Raw genomic sequence first — 23,521 nt, 5'->3', positions numbered from 1 at the left:
ATAGAAATGATTTTTAGACCAGTGCCTTAGATGTTCAATTAACCACGAACCTACTTGAAGAAACACAATCAAGCTATTCAAAAGAAACAACGATCTTTTTTTTTTTTTAACTGAAACGGTTATAAATTTTATTTATGTGGAGAAAATAAGAGGGGACTTTGCCATGGCAGCCCCGATTACAAAGTGAGCAGCCTTCTGCTTCAGATTTTGGAATACATCAATTTTATGGTGTCTGGAGGAAGATGTTACCATTTACTATCAGATGTTACCATTTACTATCAGCTGTCCTTTCGGTAGAGAGCATCCTTTATTCGCCATTTGGTCAGCTTCCCCATTCAAGTTTCTGAGGATGTGGTAGAACTTATAGTTGCTGAAATCTTGCAGCACTCTTTTTAATCTGCCCAGGATTTTGTTTAAAGCGGCATTACTAAAAGGCTCTTCCATATTCAATTTCTTAATTAGTATCTCTGAATCTCCAAAAACTTGCAGCTCTTTAATACCCTGTTCTCTCACTATTTGGCAGGCTTTGAGGAGTCCATAAATCTCAGCTTGGTTATTGGATTTCTGTCCCAAACTCCAGCTAAAACAATCTTTTAGTATCCCATCTATGGAATAAATGATACCTCCTGCACCAGCAGTTCCGGGGTTTCCTTTGGAGGCCCCGTCGAAGAAGATAGTGGTTAACTTTTTGGATCTCCACCAGGTTGAGAAGACTTCTCTTGGTCTCTTCTGCGCCATTCCGCATTTGCCGATTGGGGTGTGGGAGGAGATTCTCGAAGAGCAGGCTCCAGGGAGCATAGCCAACTCCTTTCTTTAGATAGTAAAAGCGGATCCTCTTTATGAAACTTCTGTTGTGCTGCTTCCAAAAGGAAGGCTTTGGCTTTAGCTGCAACCTGGAAAGGGGAGAGTTGATGCCCATTGAAAACTAACCAAATCTGCCAGCAAACAAATTTTGGTATGGCTGTCCAAACTTTGTTCCAGAAGGATTTTATGGGAATTCTTTGCGGATATTGATTATTCCATTCAGCAAAAAGGTCATCAATAGAACGCTGGGGAAATGACGGAATTTGTAATCCCTGTAAGATGAGGCTCCACGTTTCCTTAGCAAAATGGCATTCCAGAAATAAATGTTGGGCTGTTTCTTTGTTGTTTCTACATAGTGCACACTTGTGAGGCCCAACTATGTTCCTCTTCTCCAAATTGTCCCCTGTTAAGATTTTGTTGTGCATCAATGTCCAAAAGAAAAAATTAACTTTTGGGAGGGCGAGACTGTCCCAAACTCGCTTCCAGAAGGCTGGATTATGTTTGTTATTCCTTGAATCCTGAAGGGCCTTGTATCCGGCTGCTGTGGTGTATACGCCTACCTGTCCCCATGCCCAGCGATCTTTTATGTGTCGATTCTCTGGCTTCGACTCTTCCAGAAGCTCAATCAGATGGTTTCTCTGTGCGGATAGCCAGCCAGGTGCGTCGTGGAGGTTCCACCCGGCCCACTCTCCTCGGTGGTCCCAAACTGAGATATCGCACAGCCTATTAATGCCAGCGTCAATCATCCATACTCTGATATCTTTTATTTCATCACTCTGTTCCAGTGGATCGCCTCCCATAATCCGATCCTTCCATAGATTAGTTCTCTTGCCATTACCTGGTATTTTGTAGAGCGATTTTTTGAAAAAGGAGCTGCTTTTGCAACAGAGAGCCCAAACATGCGTACTGTTGACAGGAGGCTCGGATTGTAGGTTGTTGAGTGACGAGTTCTGGGCGTATTTAGACAACAGGATGTCGCTGGTCGGATGCTTGGGATCGTTAACCAGTTTCCATAAGAGTTTGCCTCTGAGCGCAAGGTTAACTAGAGATGGGTCACGGATCTGAAGGACTCCTTCTGTTATTGGCCTTTTAATCAAATCCCAATTGACTAGGTGCATCTTCCTTTTGTTTCCTTTCCCACCTTGCCACAAGAAGTCTCTTAAGAGCTTGGAGATCTGCTCCATGACATTTCTGGGGGCTAGTAAGAATGCTCCCTGATAGACTGGCAACGCTGATAATAGAGCTTTTATTAAAATGACTTTGCCTCCTTTAGATAGCCAAAAGCTGCCCCATGATGCTATTTTTGATTTTATTTTGCAAATAATGTCTGTCCAGAGTGACCTTCTGTTCGGACCATTTGTGATCGGTAGCCCTAGATATTTGAATCGATCCCATTGGGTGTGGCCTCTGAACCCCAAGGCATTTGTAATTCCAGTTAGCTCTTGATTATCTATATTCCAGGTGTAAATTTCACTCTTGTTTTTGTTGACCAGCGCTCCTGAGACCCTGCAATAACTCTTGAGAACTGTATCAAAACCTTTGGCGATTATGGAAGATGCGCCTCCAATTAGAAGAGAATCATCTACGAAAAGAGCATGGTTCAAGGGAACTACGCTAGGGGAGGGTTTGAGACCGGGGAGAGTGCCAGCAGCTCTTTCAGAAGAAAGTTTCCTACTAAAAGAATCAGCCATTAAAATGTACAGGAAGGGGGAGAGAGGGCAGCCCTTCCTGATGCCTCTCTATGCTTGAAAGAAATTGGAAGGGCGTCCATTGACTAGAGGGGCAATCCAGGGATTTTCAATACAGGCTTGTATAAGCTGGACAAACTGAGGAGAGAAGCCAAAGGCACTGAGAACTTTAAGGAGGAAGGGGCGATTTACTCTGTCAAACGCATTTGCCATATCTAACTTTATCACCATACCTTTCTCATTTCTCTGTTTGCTGGAGTGGATTGTCTCCTGTACCTGAATGACATTATCAAGAATGTGCCTACCTTCCACAAATCCTCCCTGGGGGCTGGAGATCAATCTTTTTAATAGGGGCTTGATCCTATTTGCAAGAAGTTTAGCCAAGATCTTATATGATGCATTGCATAACGATATAGGCCTGAATCTTGTAAAAGATTCTGGATTAGATTCTTTGGGTATTAAGGCTAAATAAGTGGAGTTGGTGCTTCCTCCAATCTTTGCTTTTCTCATGAAGCCTTTAATCATTTTTAGGAGATCAGTTTTGATGATGTTCCAGCATACTTTATAGAAGTGTATAGTAAAGCCGTCTGGGCCAGGGGCTTTATCAGGTTCCATGGTCCAGATGACTTTGATTATTTCTTCCTCAGTGAAGTCATTGATGAGAACGTCGTTATCTTTAGGATTGATCAGTTGGGGAATATTATGTAGGAAACCTGTAATTTCCTCCTCGCAGTCCTGTGGTTCCTCACTATATAATTTCCTGAAATGGCTGTCTGCAACATCTTTAACTTGGTTGAATCCCTGTCTGACTTCGTCTTCTGCTGTTTTTATTTCTGAGATATGATTCCTGGACAGCCGTGCTCTATACTGTCTGTGGAAGTAGGAGGTGTTCTGATCCCCTGCTTTTAGCCACAGACTTCTGGATTTGATTCTCCAGTATTCTTCTTCTTTTCTTAAGGCTTGAAAGGTAGAGCATTGAGCCTTTGTTTCTTGCTCCAGCAGCTCTGTTGTAATCTCTTTGCGTTCCATGTTATCTTGCAGGTTCTCCAACGTGTGGACTGCCTCCTTTCTTGTATTGGTTGGGTTGTGGACTGGTTTCCTTATCCAGTCCTTCAACGCATACTTTGTAGCCTTGAGCTTTTGCTCCCAAACAAAGCTTGAGGATCCAGAAATAGGTTTGGCCCACGCTTCTTTCACAATGTCTATGAAACCTTCTCTCTCAATCCATAGAGGATTAAATCGAAAAGGGAGGGGCCCCAAATTTTCTTCATCTTCTAGGAGGAGTTGAATCGGTTTGTGATCTGAGGAGAGCTTGGGCAAGATTTTGGTTTTTATTATCCTTTTGTTCAACATAATCGAACTTTGAACCAAGAATCGATCCAATCGGGCAGCTATATGATCTGGCCCAGATCTGTTGTTGGACCAAGTATATAGGCCTCGCACTGGGGCAAAATCAAGTAAGTCCCATTGCTGTGTGAGCTCTTCGACGAAAGCCAGCATTGGATCTCTGTTGTTTGATCCTCCCCTTTTCTCCTTTGTTTTCAGAACGATATTGAGATCGCCTGCTATGATAATGTTATCTGGATTATGCTGTTCAAGATAAGCTGAAAGGGATTTCCAGCAATCTCGTTTTTCAGAATATGTAACAGGAACATATAGATTAAACAAAGAGATGGTCAACTTACTTGTACAGTGTAACAGCTCCGTAAAGATCCAGTGCTGGGTTTCATGGGACTTTTTTAGCTGAAATAGGTCTTCGGTCCAGAGAGTTGCCAGCCCTCCAGAGGATCCCCTTGAACTAACTGCTTTGCCTGCTCTTTTCTTCCATTTTGTTTTGCTGATATCTAGAAGAGCGCCCCCTTCTATCTTCGTCTCTTGGAGCATGAGGATATCTGTAGGCTCTATTTTCAGGAGGTCCATGACTGCTTCGGCTTTGGATGCGTTCCCCAGCCCTCTGCAATTCCAAGAGACGAGTTTCATCATTTACTTAAGGAAAGGGGTGTGGCCTCCCTTGGAAGGCCTTGGTCTAATGTTTCTTCCCATGGTCATTTCTATGGTGGCCTGGCTTCCTTGGACTTTGAGTTGCTCAACCTCCTCTTCCCTAATCTCTTTGCGAGATTTCCTTCCTGCTTTTTTAGTAGGTCGCTCAAAGGTTTTGTCTTCTGAAGAACCTGAGCTTTCTTCTAGTTTTTTCCTTGTTACATCAGCATATGAGGGGCTGGAGGGGCTTCGTTGCGCAGTCTCAACCTGTGGGATTTCCTCCCCCTCTTTGATGGGGGATCGATCTGCTACATGCTCTGGATTTTCCTGAGTCGAGGTAGATGGGTTAGCCTGAGTATTTTCTACTCCTTTCTGAGTTGCTTCCTTATCTTGGTTAGGCTTGGAACCGCTTGGAGCTTCTGGCAAGCTGCCTTTACCATTTCCTTTTTTTTGCCGAGCGGTTTTTTGAACTACAGTCCACTGGTCCTCACTTGTTTTTGCTGCCTGTTCCTCGATCTTTTTCTTGCAGTTCTTTGCAAAGTGCCCATGTTCATGACAATATCTGCACTTGAATGGAAGCTGTTCGTAATCCAGTTCCTGCACATGAGTCCACCCGGCCACCGAGAGCTTTATTGCTTCGGGCAAACCCTCCTCAAGGTCCACTTCTACGCAGATTCGGGCGCATGAGTACTGATCTTTCCTTACTGCTTGATCTATATACTTTCCTAACGCATTGCCTATGATTTGCAGAGTTTTTTGGTTCCAGCAGTGTAAGGGCAGATGGGGAAGTCGCACCCATACTGGAACAGCTGATGGCACGTCCTGAGAGGGGTCGAAATCCGGAGACCATTTATTTAGATACAACCCCTGCTGTCCCATAAAATAAGGGCCATTTCTGAAGATTAGGCTTCTGTCATCCGAGCTCTCGAAGACGAACACATAGAATCCTTTGCCTACGGAATAACTTTTGACCCATTCTTTGATCAAGGGAGCCCAATTTCTTTGGGTCCAGTTCTCCACTATCTTGGGGGAAGGCCAGAGACCCGTGAACTGGCCTATCAACCCTTTCTCAGCTAGATTCAAGGCAGCTTTGCAAATTTCTTCTTCAGGTAGGGCAACTGTTGGGATGGAATCAAGCTTCTTGACAAATTTTTGCTGGCTAGCTGAGAGAGGGCGTTTCGAGCTAGCAGCTACCATGGCTTTGAACGCCGCGATCTTCGGAGGAAGGGTATGGGGGGGGGGCAGAGCCCCCGCTGGGCTCCATGAAGGTCTCAGCAAGGGTATGCTGTGAGGTCAGCCGTAGGTCTGGCAGGCAGAAACTAAGGGAACCCGTCTCAGAACGCCAAGCGCGCAGGGGAGGGCCTGTGAGCCGAGACTGGCCGGCGGCCGCAACCAGCTGCAGGGGCGGCTAGGTCTCGGGAGCGAAAAAAATTTCAAAAGAAACAACGATCTTAACATACAAAATAATATAGCAATTAAATTCCTAAAGATCCAAATACCATGAAGAACCATGAAATTCAAATGCTAAGCAATTCAAAATCCTAGAATTTAAATGATTTTTCTTTAATGACTCAGAAAAATTATCGTTCTTCTATAGTCAATCTTTAGAGGCGATTTAAAAGATTATTAAGCGTGTTTGACTATAGAGAAATGAAAATATCAATACCACACAATTTTCCTTTTAAATTTTACCTTTAACACAAAAAAGACACCAAGAAGGAACTTTAGATTAACAATTTAATTATTCCTTAGGCAATTTTTAACGTGCTAAGCTTATGAAGCAAATTTAATGTAGTAAATGAAGAAATTAAATTTTCAATGTGACAAAAGTAAAAAAATCAAAAGGGTTAATAAATCAAAATTTTAATGGGCCATAGGCCACATAAAAAAATTAAATTTTTTAAATGTGAAAGTGCAAATTCTTTTGATTTCAAAGTCACATAAAAATGATTTTTTTTATTTTTATTTTTATTTTTTTAGTTTTTATTATATCTCAAGCAAAATCCAAATGTCACAAAAAGAATTCAAAATAAAAAAGGAAAAGTAAAACAAAATGAAATTCAAAATAAAAAAGAAAATCAAAGTAAAAAAAGTTAAAATCAATTTTTTTTGAGTTAATATTTAAAAAAAGTAAAAAAAAATGAAAGCAAACCTAAAAGAAAAAATCGAATTATTAGAAATGAAACCCTAAACTAAATTTAAGACAAAGGATAAAGTTAAAAAAAAAGAAAAGAGGAAATCAAATGTTTGCTTTGCAGGTCGACGACGACAAAGGATGGAGAGGAGTTCGAGCGACGATGGGGAGAAATGCGGGTCGAGGGAGCTGCGATGGATGCATGTTTGCAGGAAGGGAGGAGCGATGGCTTTAGAGGAAGGAGATATGGAGCCGTTGGAGGGCGAGCAACAAAGGGAGATGGAGAATCGAGGGAAAGGAGACAATGAGGGATGCAGGAACGCAAGTGAAGAAGATTTGAAAGGCAGTGAGCGAGTGTATGGCAGGCAGGAGAAATGGAAGGAGAAGCTGTGGATTTAATGAGAGAAGCCGCAGACAAAGGCAGTCGACAAGGAGCAGCTGCAGGCAATGGAAAAAGGAGTTCGAAGAAAACCGGGTTTGAAGGGTAACGATGGAATAGAGGAGGGATTTGCAGCGACAAGAGGGTTTAGGCAACGAAAATTTTGAAATTTGCAGTGAGAGGAAAGTAAAAACGCAGTAGAGAAGAGGTCTCAATAAGGCAACAGATTGAAAAATATGGTAGCCCAGGAAACCCTTAAACAATTTCTAGAAATTTATGTTAAACCAGTATACTTCTGCTTCAGATTTCCTTTCAGGAAAAACTCATGAAATCCCCAGATCTAAAATTTTAAAATCCTCAAACTGTTAAAAAAGAAGTAAAATTTGAATAATGCTCCTGCAATATGATATTGAGGCCAGATCTTACCCTCCAGGGCCTAGATCTAGCTTCAAATAAAAATTATCCTTTAGATCTACAACTGTACGACAAAAAGAAAACACCCAAACGATATATATAATGATGAAATTAAAAACCCCAAAAACCCAGTTAGATAATTACAATAATTACAAATTGAAGGCTCTAATAAGCTAGATCTATCATTATGCTGCACATTTTTGTTTGTTAAATTTTAAAAGGAGGTGCCAGCTCGAAACCCTCATGCATCACAAAAAAAATTCTTATTATATCTCCAGAGTTTATTTAGTTGGGCTCTTCAGAAAACATAGATCGGAGTTGGCTGGTCCAATTGAAAACTTCCCCTAACGCTCGATGATCTAACTGAAGATTTCGCCGCAAAACTCGATCTAGCCATTAAAAATAGAGCGAGAAAGTAATAATAGAACTTACACAAATAGAGATACCTGTTATTATGTTCAAAATTTAAATTATTATTCAAACCATAGCAACTGAGCAAGATACCTGTTTTCAAATCACTCTTCAAAAGCTATCATTGATGGCTTTAGAAAAAATTATGCATGAAATAAAACATCTTACATACTAAGTCACCACGTTTGTATACTAGCACAAATCGCATATGCTGATCAGCATATACTATATGTAATTTTTCACCATATAATGAAAGATTACGATTTTTCCGGTGGAAAAAAAAAGTCACCACGTTTGTGTTCGTGTTTGAGTTCGGCGACCTTGAAATTCGAATAAAGTTCGGCACCTAAAATTTTGCTGATAAAGTTCGACATATAGAAATTTGAAAAAAAATGTATATACATATATATATATATATATATATATATATATATATATATATATATATAAATCAATTTAAAGTCAAAAGTCCATAATGTACATTGCAAACACATAGGATTATTGCTCAAACATTTAAATCATTTCCACATAATTTTATAAACCATGAAAGCGAGTGTCAATAAAGAACCAACTTCCATACATAGTAAACAAGGTGAGAAATTCATCATAGACATTGGCACCCATATCAAATTCAACAAAACTATGGGCCATATCAGATTTCATATATTGAAAAAAAATCTGATAAATAAGTATTCAAAATATATAAACTCGAAAATTTAAAGTAGCTTGGCAGTTTTAGAAAATTGTTGATGCAAAAAGTAAACTAGAAGTCTAAAATAGGAACACAAGTTTTATTCTCGATGTTCCTGTGGCCCACTTGTTATATCAAAAAGTTGTATATCATCAAGAGTAGTAGGAGCTGTGAATCCGCTAGATGCTTCAACATCAGATTCATCACTCATTTCCCTGTCAATGTCATGATCAATGTAAAAATCAACTTGATCCCTTGATCTATTTGGAATAGGATCGATCCATGGAGTAGAGGAATTGGATGACTCTTTAGCCACATTTTCAAAGCCAACTGCAAGTTATTATGAACATAAACAAGATCTTCTAATCTTCCAGATAACAATCTATTTATTTTCTTGGAATGAATGTGGTCAAAGGAACTCCAATTCCTTTCACATGCTGATGCACTTGATCCCTGACTTAAGATATGAATTGCAAAATTTTACAATTCTGGTGCCCTTGAACCATAAAATTTCCACCATACTGCTGGATCACTTATGCTCCTATCATACTTTGCTGATTGTGTTCCAAATAACCCTTCTTCTAACTTGTATGCCCTTAACTGACATCTGACCAAACCTGCAATTACTGGATCTGGATTTAGCTTCTCAATAGCCTAGATAAGTCCATTCATGACTTTTTCATCTCTGTCTTGATAACCCAAATAGCATGCTGCTGCATGTAATGGACTATGCATCATCTTCCATCTTTGATCAATTAAATCCCATATCTCCTGGTAATCAACTTCCACATTATTAAAAGCACTTGCAATGGCCTCTTTGCAACGATCAATGCTTTCATAAACAAAACCCATACAAGGTTTGTCACCATCAACCATGTGGAGCACATTAACAATTGGGCCACATATTTTTAAAACCTTGTTTGCATTTTCCCAAAAGCCATTATTGAGCACTATTTGTTCAACATTTTTCCCCTTAGTTTCTTTTGAAAGGGGAGATCTCTCCCACTCAATATTGCAGAAAACAACTCTTAGGCTTGCTTTTTCCTCAACAACTCTTTTAAGAGTAATATAAAAAGTGGTAAACCTTGTATCACAAGGCCTCAACAACTCTTTTGATGCATTCTTCCTATATATGCTCAAAGTGAGACGATGGTTGATGATGAAGTTTGCAATTGTTTTGTTTCTTCAGATTGTCTCATTGACCCAAGGAAATTTGGCTAAATCATGCAACATTAAATTTAAGCAGTGAGTTGCACAAGGGGTCCAAGAAATGTGATTATACTTTTCCATAATCATCTTCCCTGCACCAACACAATTTGATGCATTATCTGTAATAACATGGACCACATTTTTCTCCCCAACCTCTTGAATTGCTTCATCCAAAATTCCAAAAATAAATTTTGATGTCTTCACTCGATCCATTGCATTAACTGCCTTCAAGAAAAGTACCCCTTGATGACTATAAACAAGCACTATAAACAAGCACATTGATTAATGGGTGATGACACAAATTTGACCAACCATCACTCAAAATCGTGCATTCTGTATGCTTCCAAGACTCTTTAATCTGAACCAACTTTTTTGTCACTCTGTCTCTTGTTTTCTTTAGCAAAGTGGTCCTTAAAGCTTCAGATCTGGGAGGAACATAGCCCTTCCCAAAATCAATGGCCTTTTTAATTACATTTTTAAAATATGGACTCCTCGCCACATTAAAGGGAATTGCACATGCATAAAAGAATTCTGCAACAACATCATCGACTTCTTGTCTAATTACATTTTTAAAATATGGACGACTCGCCACATTAAAGGGAATTGCACATGCATAAAAGAATTCTGCAACAGCATCATCAACTTCTTGTCTCTCCACAGGTTTCCAGAATTGATTTAATGTTTTGGTTCCACCCGTTTTTACTTGAGTAGAACTTGATCCACCAATGGTTGAGATTGAATTATTGGTGTTGGAGGAAGACATGGCAATCTCCCTCTCAATTCACTGCCTCTTATTTTCCCTTTTCTCCTTTTCCATCTTTGAAGCGAAATAGTCTTTCTCCACTACGGTTTTTTGTTCATCAGAGATCTTAGTGCAGCCTTCAACACCACCTCCACTTCCATTGCTAATACTGAGAAGGTGATCCACTGCTCTAGTTAAAGAGCCAGTGAATTGATGTCCACATAGCTGACAAAAGATTTTTCCCCTCTTTTTTGACAAAATTCCATGCTACAATAGTTGATTTTGGGGGTGCCATTGAAATTTGAAGGTTTTGATTGTTGAAGACTGAGGTGAAGGCTTGAAGATTTTGGGGGTGCCATTGAAATTTGAAGGTTTTGATTGTTGAAGACTGAGATGAAGGCTTGAAGCCTGAAATATTTGTTTGTTTGTTTTTAATTTGCAGAATGAAACTATAATTTATAAAATAAATTTAAACAGTCTGGATCACTCAGGCTGAAGCCTGAGAGTCTAGACACTATATTAAAAAAAACTACTAAATTGTGTATATTAACTTATTAAGTTTTAACTGATAAAAAAATGTGCATTTTAATTTTTGACTTACTTGGAGTCTGGACAGTGCGGCTTGCTGAGCCTGTGACGCTGAGAACCTTCAACCGAGCAAGAGAGTGACTATGCAGTCACGTTGCACGCAGTGTGAGTCTAGAGCGATGATCGACCGGTTGGGCGAGAGTCTGGATAGTGGAGTCGACGTCGGTGACTGGACAGTGGAGACTGGAGTTGGGAGACGGGACGCCGCAGGAGATTGGAGTCTGGAGACGACGTAGGCATAACGTGCACGATGTTGCGTAGACTGTAGTCTGTAGTGGCAGTGTTGTCGTCAGCCGGTATGCTGCAACTTGCTGTGCTCACTGTTGTGTATGTGATTTGTGAATGAACACAAAAAGCACATTGCTGCCCGTGACATACATAAATTGGGTGATTTTTTATTTTATTTTTATTTTTTAATTTTTAAATGATGGCCAACGAAACCCCCAACGAAACCCTAAGTTACTTAACTGGGCCTGCATAAAATTCAAAATTTTAAACCGAATAAAATCTAATTAAAACGAATTTCAAGGCGATTTTTGTTTTTTTGTTTATATATATATATTATTTTTTTTCGACAATCAAGTTCGGGTTCAGCGTTCGGGTTCGTGTTCGACATTTTATTTCGCGAACACGTTCGAACAAATTCGATTTTGCTTGAGGTTCAGTGGATTTCGAATCCCTAGGATTAAATTCGCCGAAACCGGTGACTTAGCTTACAACATTGCCAAGAAGAGTAACACCAACAAAATTTAACCCCAAAGTCTTTCTTTATTATCTAGAAAAAGATTACACAAGAGCTTCTTGCTTAGCACACGACTCAGAGATCGGATAGATCGACTGACAAATGACCTCCTATTTAAAGATAAATTTTCCAACGGCTAGTTCGAGTGATCCTTATCAAAGTAATCTCGACCGTTGATGAAGATCAAAATTTCCTTTAATCTCATCCGTCGAAATAATTTATTTTTCAGAAAAATCGAATTTTTCATTTAAATGCATTTTAATTAACTCAAAAATAGAATTTTTGAGTTAATTTCTCCAAAAAATTGACTTTGACTTAATCCCCAGGGATCAAAGGTTTAAAATTGATCAAAATAATTAATTTACCTTAGTCTTGGGATCTCTTAAAATTTATTTTTTTTTAGTACCAACGAATTTTTGCCTTTGGAGAATTTAAATTTACATAGGACTTAGAATTAATTAAATTTATGGCTTAGGATTTTAATTAATTTTGGGCGAGAAAATTTAATTAATTAACTTATGAGGGGATAAATTATTTTTCCAACTCTCAAATGTTTAGCCATGGCTTTCTAATTATGAGGGACTATGCACTAGACATTTTACATCATGATTTACATATTTTTTACATCGCAAGGGGGAAAACCCATTTGTAATAGACCCTCATAGACTACCCATTTTTTCGACACAAGTATAATCCAATAGACCAAACAATTTGTAATAAAATAATCTAACCAAATAGTTAGGATTATTCCCAAATTGCTTTTACATAGACTCGATCTAGAACACTGAGACTTGCTTAAGATCCTAGCGACAAAATCCATTCCAGCTTTGGGGTAAGACTGGAGGGAAAAACTCTGCTGATCATCCGAAAATGAATCGGTGAGATGAAAAACCTCTTAGAATGGAGATTGTCACTAGAAAGGTAGGTTACCTAGGTCGCTACATACATGATATGACTCTGCGAAGATTACTTACATTATACACATGCACACTGGGTTTACATAACACCTTGGAAGTCAGGTTGATGATGATAGCTGGACGACACAGACACATCGATCAGATGCTCTCCCTTTTGCGAAAGGGGGGTGTACTGCTATGGGTCATGACATGTAGTGGTCAACACAACACTTTGCACAATGAGAATTTAACAACAATGAAATCAATTAAGTACACATACTTATATGGCCCAAATCTTGGCCTTTATTAGTCCATTAATAAAAGAATCATTAGGGCTCTTGTACTAGGGATCATGGCCCTTTAGATCTTTGATACAACTAGTATATGTATATACAAAACTTAGGGCTTGAGATCTATTTCATCAGATCTTCAATCTGCCCAATTTTTTTTTCAAATGCATACATGAGCTAGTGCCTTCAACTCAAGGTCCTTGGATTATTGCTAGCCTTAGCAACTAGTCCTTCTGCAACCACGCTACAACTTCTCGAGCTGCTAGATCTGCTTCTTCAGATCACAGATCCGTCTTTCTTCTTGCAGATCTGACCTTCTAGCACTTAGATCTGACTTTCTTCTTGCTAATATTACCTTCCAACACTCAAATTTGATTTTCTTCTTGGAGATTTGACCTTCCAACACTAAAATCTGACTTTCTTCTTGTAGATCTGACCTTCAAGTACAGTGGCTAGATCCTGCTACTCAGCCTCCTCCCTTTTGGTAGCAGCTCCTTTAGTTGGCCAAATGGAGAAACTCAGCCTCCTTACTATTGCAACTCCTTTAAGGCAGATTTGTAGCTAGGTCCTTTCTTCTCCACTTTTGTGTATAGGCCTTTTGTTTAGCCTCATATTTATAGTTTTCCTTTAGGTTATTTGGGGAATCCTTGGTCCTTTAAGGTTTTTCCCACTCAACCCTTTAACCATAAATTAGAATAAACAATTAATTGATTTGGGTCCAAACCCACATCTTTGGGGCAAAGCCCCAACCACTTGGGTAACTTGCCCAACCAACTCACTTTTGGTGGGTTTCCTTCTTTTGGAAATACCTTTCTAGTTATCCAAATTCCAACACTCCCTCTTAGTGAGGAAGGTATTTCCTTCACACTTAGAAATCTCCAGCTCCATGACTTTCCTTGTGTACCCATGACTGTCCTCACACATGCCACATCTTCTTTTGTACTTGGCCAAGCTTTATCTTGCACGGTGCATCACTGTTCTCGCATGCAACATGACTTTTCCTTGAACCACCATGAGTGTTCTTGGCGCTCGCGTGGTTTGTGATTTTCCTTGCATGGGTTGAAAACTCCTCTCTCTTTAACTTGAAGATTCAAGCTTTCACTGAGCGACTGAAATTCCTTTGCAATCTCCCTTTGAAGCTAGACTCCCTCTGAGCCTACATAACCTTCACTAGCTCACTTTGCTACCCTATGCACACTTTGATCCACGTGCTCTTCAAAGTAGCTCTGATACCATGCTGAATTTTCCTTGTACCCTAGATTTGGTCTATGTCTAAACTAGAGCATAGATACTCTGAATATACAAAACATTAACAACACATTGCACAACAAAAATGTAACAACAATGAAATCAATTAAGTACATAGATTTATATGGCCCAAATATCTACCTTTATTAGTCCATTAATAAAAGAATCATTAGGGATCTCATACTAGGATCATGGCCCCTTAGATCTCTGATACAACTAGTATACATGGTATACCAAACTTAGAGCTTGAGATCTATTCCATCAAATCTACAATCTGCCCAAAAAACATCAAATGCATACCTTGAGCTAGTGCCTTTAGTTCAAGGTCCTTGGATTGTTGTTTTCCTTGGCAACCTGTCCTTCTACAACCACGACTACAACTTCTCGGTTTGCTAGATGTGCTTCTTCAGATCACGAATTTGATTTCCTTCTTGTAGATTTGATCTTCCAACACTCAAATCTGACTTTCTTCTTGCAGATTTGACCTTCTAATACTCAGATTTGACTTTCTTCATGCAGATTTGACCTTCCAACACTCAAATCTGACTTTCTTGCGACTTATGACCTGTGAGGCCATCTGTGAAGGAAGAGACCTTTGAGAAATTATAAGCTAAAGTGTGAGACTCAGATTAGTGCCATCTTCATTCATTTTATTCTTATACACCCACTTGGTACCTATGACATTCTTATCCTTTGGACAATGCACTAGCTCCCATGTTCCATTCTTTTCAATTGATACGTCTCTTCTTCCATTTCTTTTATCTAGTGAGGATCCTTGCTTGAGTGAATTTTTTTGGTTCTATTGTGGATAGGAATTTGTGCCATGCTAACCTCTTTGACCAAGCAAAATAACAAACATAAGGAGTGCACCCTAAACTCTAGAGATATGAGCTAAGGTTTTTGTAACTTCAACAAATAATAAAGTAATCCCAAAGAAGAGTGTGCCCTAGTGAAGTATGCTAGGTTTGTTGGAGCCACGAATAATCATAGTCAAACTATGAGCCAAAACCATGAGCTGGTTTCCAAAACCATGTCTTGTTTTGCCAAAACTATGAGCACTATAGGAGGGTGCCTTAGGGAAGTGTGCAAGGGTAGTTACATGCAAGGGTAGTTACACTTGTCATCAATAAATCATGTAATATTCCTTCATATGCCAAATCATCACACCCAATAGAAGGATGCACACTCTAGAGAAGTGTGCCTACTTTTTCAAGCCATAAAATAATTTTATAGTGCATGCATGCCTAGCCTCCTAGGAAATAGGGTGCTTAAAGGAGAATCATGGTTTACCCCAAAATAACCCTTTTCCAAGTGTCAAATGAGTCAATTTAGCTAGGGCACTCCAATACTAGGCCTCCATTTGGTCAAAACAATGTGAAACTTCCCCCAAATCATCCTTAGCATATGTGTACAAGGCTAGCGCTCCATTGAGGATGTTAAACATGACATGAGAAGGTGGTACATGTGTGCAAAACACCAATTCCTCCTAGGACACTCACTTTATAAGGGCTCCGATCATATTAAATACATCAGAAACCACACTGGAACCATGTGAAGGACACATATGCTAGGCACCCTCAAGGAGAATAAAGTCATACATTCAAATGTGCAAACCAGAAGTAATATGCCATCCAATCTCCTAGGGCACTCCACCACCATCATCATAATTAAACCTTCGGAAAACCATGGCAAAACACTTGTTAAATCTTATCATCACACCAAAGAGAAATTATTAACCCTAAGTTGATGGGTTCCCACTTCATGGAATGAACTTAGGGTTAAATAAATGCACTAATGCTAAACCAAAACCTTCCAAACATGCTAACATTTTCAAAAGGAAGGGTTGGGGGTGAGAGGCACAACTACATTGACAAGATATCACCCACTTCTCTCTATCAAGATTTTAAAGAATATACAATACTTCTGTCAGTGCTGTCCCATCTGCTTTCATACTGGTCCTTGCCATTGCAAACTGTAGTTTCTGACTTGCACCATGAGGTTATCCAAGGTGTCCCCCCTTTCCTTCCCTAAAATGCTACTCAAATCATGTTTCGAAACCAGGTCAACCCAATTGGAAAGGATAGAGTGACCCCCAGTTGGGCCTACTGAGTCATCCATCTGCTCAACTTCTGGGGTAATATTCTGCATAACTCTAAACCTGCATGATTCCTGCTCTAGCTCCATCTTCCTCCTGTCCATCCAAGATTGATTCGACTATTATCAACATCCCTTTGGAAATCCCTAATAGCACTGAAGGAAGCTTATTGTTCAAGGTTCAAACCTGCATGTGAATTTTATTTGTGGCCATCTTTAAAGGATTTTTTAGCTGGATTTATCTATGAAAATTTCATGGAACTTGATATAATACAATCAGATATCTAAATCCTCAAGCTTCTGGCAGTTTATTATTTTTCCTGAAATCTGTTTTAGTTATCCATTTGAATCATTTGCTTAATTTTTACACAGTTTCTTTTCTAAATCTTAATGGCATTTTGTTTATTGTCAGATCTTATTTGATTCTTGTCATCACACCTGTCACTGTTTTTTATGCATTTTGGATTTGTCGTTATGATTTGATATTTGATATTTGTTCCCGTAATTGCTTTGTTTGTTTTCCTTCTATCGTTCATTTTTTATGTTGCACTGTGAAGCTGCTGTTGCTTGGGAACCAAATAAGCCCCTAGTAATTGAAGATGTCCAAGTCGCACCACCTCAGGCTGGGGAGGTCCGCATAAAGATATTGTATGTGGCTCTATGCCACACAGATGCTTATACTTGGAGCGGAAAGGCAAGTTACCTTCTTGAACCTCTTAAATGTTTAGACTCACATTTGTAAAGTTTGGATTTCAGGTGCATAGAGTTGGAGTCTCAACCCTGTAGAAAATTTAATTTATTGCAATTGGAATATTTTTTGTGTACAAGCAACAGCACCAGGAACAACTCTTTCAGAGGATATCAAATCATAAATTATTTTAAATGCGCACACAAACATTCTTGTTAAGTTAAAGCTCAGCGGAAATTTAATTTATTACATTAGCATTATATTTGTGGGCAAGAAACAACACTAGAAACAACCCTTTCAAAGGATATCAAATTATGATTTATAAATTATTTCTAAATGCACAAACATTCTTGTTACCATAAAAGTCAGCAATTGCTCACTCCAAAGAGTCTTTTGGCATACCATATTCAGGTTAGAGCACAGCTACATGGCAGTTTTCAAATTCTTGGATATATAGTAACCACTGTGCATCCAAAATTTCTGTGGGTTTAAATCTTCTGAAAATAATATTTTTCCAGAGGTTGAGGAACTGAAGCTTGTAAATAGAAGTTGATCATGTATAGAAATCTGGAATCAAACAATTGTTATAAGTCTTAACTCTGCATAAGAATTTATAAATGCTTCTGTTCTTGTATTTTCCTGTAGGTTGATCATGTATAGAAGTCTGGAATCAAACAATTGGTATAAATATTAACTCTCCATAATAATTTATAAATGCATTTGTTATTGTATTTTCCCACAATTTTTTGTACAATGTTCTAAAACTTGCGCTTGGATTGACTTGCACTGATCTGATATCAATGTCGTGGTTTACTAAAAATACATAAAATATTTAAAATTTAATTAAAAAATATATTATAAAGATTATAAACTATGATTCCAAATTGTGAGAGACACAATATGCAAGTCCTGATGTTGGACCCTCAATAGGTTTCGGAACGTCGACAAACAATGATGAATACTGGAAAATCTGAATGCACATTGTGAAAATTCTGACCATAGAAATCTAAAAACAGTGATTATGCGAGTCTATTCATGTTTATACCATGTAAGGGTGAATATATCAAATGACACTGTAAAATACATAATCAATGAGGCTCTATATGGCCTTTATGTTAGGGGAATGTGTTATATTCTTTGCATGGTTATTTCCATGCTTTGTTAGTATATGCCCTGAGTGTGTTGAGGGCTGGAGCCCCTGAATTTTTTTTGGGCTGCTTTTGGTCCATGAGAGGTGTGAGGCAAGGGGGTCTATTTATAGCATTTTGGTAGGTTTAAGAGTTAGGTTTTTTGTTTTTTATAAAAAAACTTGAATTTTGCATCTTGAGTTGTGCCATGATAGTGTCCAATGCCTACTTGGCTAAGTAGGGCCGGGTTGGTATAGCATTGGTAGGGTTTTGGAATTAGGATTTTTTGTTTTTTAATAAAAAAGACTTGAATTTTGCATCTTGAGTGTGTCATAGTGGTGTCCAATGCCTACTTGGCTGAGTAGGGCTGGCTTGGAACCAACCAGCCTTCCGAACTGAGCAATAGGCCAAGTCGGTGTGGCTGACAGTCAAATCAGGCGAGTTGAGTTGGATCACTTTCCAAAACACTGGTTTTGTATTGAGTCCTAATCATAGCTTCTTGTATCATTTTGGTCCTTGATAGCTCGAATAGTTCACATACCTTATAACCATGATTTAGTGCACCATAGGTAATAATGGATTTCATTCTTAATCTTAAAACATCAAGAATCAAATTTGCCTTTTAGCTATGATTTTAGCTCACCATAGGTGATTTTGGGCCTTCATTGTTAATTTTAAAACATAAGTATTTAAATTTGTTCTACAAGTCTTAACAAAATCAAGGACTGATTTTTTAAGTTAATTGGAACTTACACACGCATCTCCATAAAGTTTTCTGTTTTGATTACAGGATCCAGAGGGTCTTTTTCCATGCATTCTTGGACACGAAGCTGCTGGGTAAGCAAGTTTTATATTTTAAAATCTATATTAAGGCTTCTCTTTCCTTTATTCTTATTATCAAGAGTTAAATGCCTAAGACACATCCACTTTGCAGGATAGTTGAAAGTGTTGGTGAGGGTGTTACTGAGGTTCAACCTGGGGATCATGTAATACCCTGTTACCAGGCGGAATGCAGAGAATGCAAGTTCTGTAAGTCTGGAAAAACAAATCTTTGTGGCAAGGTTCGATCTGCTACTGGAGTTGGTCTTATGCTAAGTGACATGAAGAGCCGGTTTTCGATAAAAGGGAAAGCAATCTATCATTTCATGGGAACTTCGACATTTAGTCAATACACTGTGGTACATGATGTCAGTGTTGCCAAGGTGAATGAACAAGCTCCATTGGACAAGATATGCCTACTAGGCTGTGGTGTTCCTACGGGTAAGTTTCTATTCCTCTTAATATTTGGCTGCATTCTTTTAACAAGTTGTGCATACATGAGCCAAATTTTCACCATCAAATTATAGACTCGATGAGAGTGTTTATTGTGCCGTACAAGGGGGGAATTGAAGTTAAGGTTGGGCTGTAGTTTAGCAGTTATAATAATGGTATTTGCAGCTAGGCTTCATACTTTTGTTAACTGTGGCTGATAGGAAGTTAATTTGCAAAGTGATATAATCAAGACCTGTAAACGTGATGCTTTGCGAAGGAAAATGTATAATTAGAACAGTCTGCAAATATCCAAGATCTCCACAGACTAGGCGCATAATTCTCATCTTGAGATACTGATTTTAGGAATTGGTGCTTTCCAGTGCCATATATTATAATATCCAGATTAAAGTTTGAAAAACCAGGACTGAAACTGGCCGAGGGTCAGATTGGGAGTGAACTGGAACTGGACTACAACCTTCTGGTGAACTCGTTTACTAAAAAAAATAAAATATGAAAATTTAAATAAAAAAAGTTCAGTAAGTTATTCACAACAGAAGGATAGACATCCAATATTCAGTAAAATAAAAAACAAAATTGGGAGTGAACTAGAACTGGAATACAACCTTCTGGTGAACTGGTTTACTAAAAAAAATAAAATATGAAATTTAAATTAAAAAATTTCAGTAAGTTATTCACAACAGAAGGATAGACATCCAATATTCAGCAAAATACAAAACAAATTGTACATCCCTTCGTTTAAAAGAATAGGAATGAAGGAAACAGAAGAGTTGTAAGTGAAGTGAACTCAGTTCTTGATACCAGTGATTCTGAACACAGCTGTGGAAGTTGAGCCTGCCTACTCATTCACACATTTGTTAAGACTTATAAAAATGAATCGGCCATATTAAACCATCTGAAGTGGTGAACCTCCCAGCAGCTTGTTGAACTGCATGCATAATAAGGCAATGTATGGTGTACTGTGTTACTGTACAGGTTCTGGAACAAGACAGCTGTAAAATCAGGGATCTCAAAACTAGCTTGTCAATCTAAGGAATATATAAAATGCATAGTTACGAGTACGGATGTATTGGATATTTCAGTAGGAAAATTCAACTCCAATTCAATATGGCCATATTATGTTAAAAAGAAGATGTTCGATTCGATTTGTCAATAATATGTTGACCAAACCCAATATGATATTTGCAATTTGTTTTTTTTTTGGGTGTCCTAAAATTTGGCAGCAATTCAGATAAATATATAATCACCTGAAATCTAAAATAAAGCCCGAACATCATGCCATTTTTTTGCTAACTTGTCACTCGCGCTGCTTACTCACTCAAGATATTAACTCTTCTGCTCGCTTAAGTGGTTACTTGTATGCATATAACAGTTTAGTGCATTTAGCATATGTCATCAACCCTTCTACAGTTTTTAATTGTTAAAATTTTTGAAGATTTTGTTTTTGTTTCAGTATTGGTGGGATTTATATATGTATTTTTTTGTACTTGGAATTTTCCCATCAATTTTCTCTGTTTCATATCAAGTTCAAATTCACATTCGTATACAGGAACTATGACAAAAAGGTTTGCAGAAGATTAAAAATTAGAAGAAAATGAATTCTGCCTTAAAAGCTAAGTTGTATAGTATCATGTATGTAACGCCAACACCAAGCAAGAGGAAGTGTCATAGATAGAAGGTGCAGGAAAATTAATTATGACAAATTTGTATTTATTTCAGTATTAGTGGGATGCATACACAACTTTTTGGTACACGAATCTTCCCTTTAATTTTTTGTTCCTGTTTCATGTTGAATTCAAATTCATATTCGAATATGGTACCTGTGATAGAAGGTTTGCAAGATTAAAAATTAGAAGAAAAAGAATTCTGCCTTAGAAGCTAAGTTGTATAATATAATGTATGTCATTCCAAAATCAAGCAAGAGAAAGAGTGCCATAGAAGGTAGAGGATAATTGACTTTGTGGGAGACTGCAAGTGTATACCTTTACCTTAATTATCTCCCTACGTTGTTTTGGGTACTATACAACATTGAATTCTGCCTTAGAAGCTTTGGATCGTATCATATACGTGAGCAAAAATCAAACAAGAGAAAAAGTGCCATAGAAGGTAATGGAAAATTAATTTTTTGGGATATTGCAAGTGCATACTTTGCTTAACCCTGGACATTATTTTGGGGTATAGGTATAGGTATCTTATCTCTTGAAAGCTGTATGTCAGGAGCAGAGAATCACATATATGTTCAAATTTGTAACCAAATAGGCCATTGTAGTGCAGTACTCTAGTTTTGATCCCCCCTCATATATGAGGGTGGGGGTTGCACGAAATAACGGGCAAAATATCCCTGGTACAGTTGTGTATATACATGATAAATGGCTAGAAGCCAAATGTTGTAATTTGTAACTGAACATCAAATATTAATCACCTGCCACAAAAGAGCACAAAAAGGTGGTGGGGGGGGCTAATGATTCCACAATGAATACAAGCTAAATGATGTAATTTGTAACCAAACATAATATTAATAAATGTACACCACTCACCACAAAAGAGGACAAAATGAAGGGGGGAAGTACATCACCTGCCACAAAAGAGGACAAAAGGAAGGGGGGCTATGATTCCACAAGAGGGGAAGAACAAGGGGACTTAGTTGGCTAAGGGACCTTAGTAATGGAGCTAATCCAAAGTCATATAAAACATGATTATGTCCTTGATTATTAGCTATTTATGTTTAATTAGCTTTGGGGGGCTTAGTGGTCTTTTACTGCCATGCAATTGAAAACTCACCTTGATGCAAGAGAATGGTTATTGTGAGGTTTGAGGGGGAAGAGGGAGTTCAAAGAGGACCGCTTTTCGATTACTTGAGAGATTAGAAATCACAAAAGATTGGGAATTCGCCTTGCAAAATGCCCTTTGCCTAGGAAACTACTCGAAACAAACTGTTGCGTGTACACTGATTTTGAACTTTGAAAAGTACAACCACGAATTTATAGGGAATTGTGGCTTGTATGGAATTATATTGGATGTAATTGAGAAAAAATTGCTGTAGCTAATAATTTCTTGAAATCCCATTAGAAGATTCCTTTCGAGCTTATGATGGAGCCTCAGAAAGAAGTGGGATACACTGAGGGATTGCTAAGCAGAGAAGGGGATCCCATTGTTTGGGTTATGCATCCTGATGGGGAAGAGGGTTGTGGATTGGGAATTGTTGTAGGTGATTGCTAGCTTGGGAATTGGGCCATGAAAAGTGAAATTAGAGCCTACAATAGAAAGGTGTGGTTCTCGGGTATTCATAGCCTTAGCTTGGGGGTTGCCTTTGTTGCAGAGAGAATTGGTGTAATAGGGAGACAATGGTGTTGGCGGCATGGTGTTGGCATTGATGTCAACCATGGAGCTAGTTGTGTTGGCATCGATGTTAACTCGCTGAAGGAGTGCTTGCTTGATGATCTAATGATTGACAAAGATATGTAAAGGTTCTAGACGTGTCTGAGGAAGTGGCTTGCACCAATAGAAGCAAATATGGGTAGAAAGGTTTGAGTTTTCCATGTGAGCAGAGTGTGCCACTGTCTTATTAAATTTATAATACTAGCTAGACCTATTTTCTCACATTAATTTAATTTATCCACAATTTATTATTTATTTACCCAAATAAAACTGAATCATCGAAAAATAAAATCACTGGTATCCTTAACTTCTAGAATTAAAAATATGCAACGAAAATTAACCAGAGAGATCAATCACACATGGCAAAATAATGAACCCACAAATAATTTTTCGTCATTTCATTATTTGGAAAGTCTTGGTTTTTTGATCCACAAAGATACAAGGAAAAATACAATATGGAACCTACAACTTGGCTCCCTCAAAATGAATTTGGCCCAGGTAAATGAAATCAACCTCAAGGAAATCTGATTCTTAGATGAAATCGCTTTGAAGAAATCGGCCTCTAGCAATCAGATTTGCGCCCTCCAGCAACTCGTTCTGCGCACTAGAAAACCCCAACTCTCCAACAACTCAATCTCTTCCAATCAAACACAATCTCCTTTCGACAACTCAACCTTGCAATCTCTCTAACTCAATGCTTCTTAATTCACTCAAACCCACTTGCACTTCTTCCTTCTTTGCACACTGGT

The 23,521-nt window shown here is 38.3% G+C and overlaps 1 protein-coding gene across 1 annotated transcript in view; it reads left to right on the top strand.

The window, feature by feature from the left end:
• LOC149236080 (alcohol dehydrogenase class-3) overlaps positions 1-23,521 on the top strand; it is a 55,834-nt gene that overhangs the window by 14,325 nt on the left and 17,988 nt on the right. Inside the window, exons 2-4 of the mRNA XM_089372309.1 lie at positions 16,868-17,004; positions 18,916-18,962; positions 19,060-19,385. Coding sequence (XP_089228435.1) covers positions 16,868-17,004; positions 18,916-18,962; positions 19,060-19,385 — 510 coding nt within the window. The remainder of the gene's footprint in view (positions 1-16,867; positions 17,005-18,915; positions 18,963-19,059; positions 19,386-23,521) is intronic.

The sequence above is a fragment of the Pinus tabuliformis genome, chromosome 8 (assembly GCF_031772625.1).
Source record: "Pinus tabuliformis cultivar Carrire ecotype Pingquan chromosome 8, CPIR1, whole genome shotgun sequence".
Lineage (NCBI taxonomy): Eukaryota > Viridiplantae > Streptophyta > Pinopsida > Pinales > Pinaceae > Pinus > Pinus tabuliformis.
This window is presented reverse-complemented; position numbering and strand designations above follow the sequence as displayed.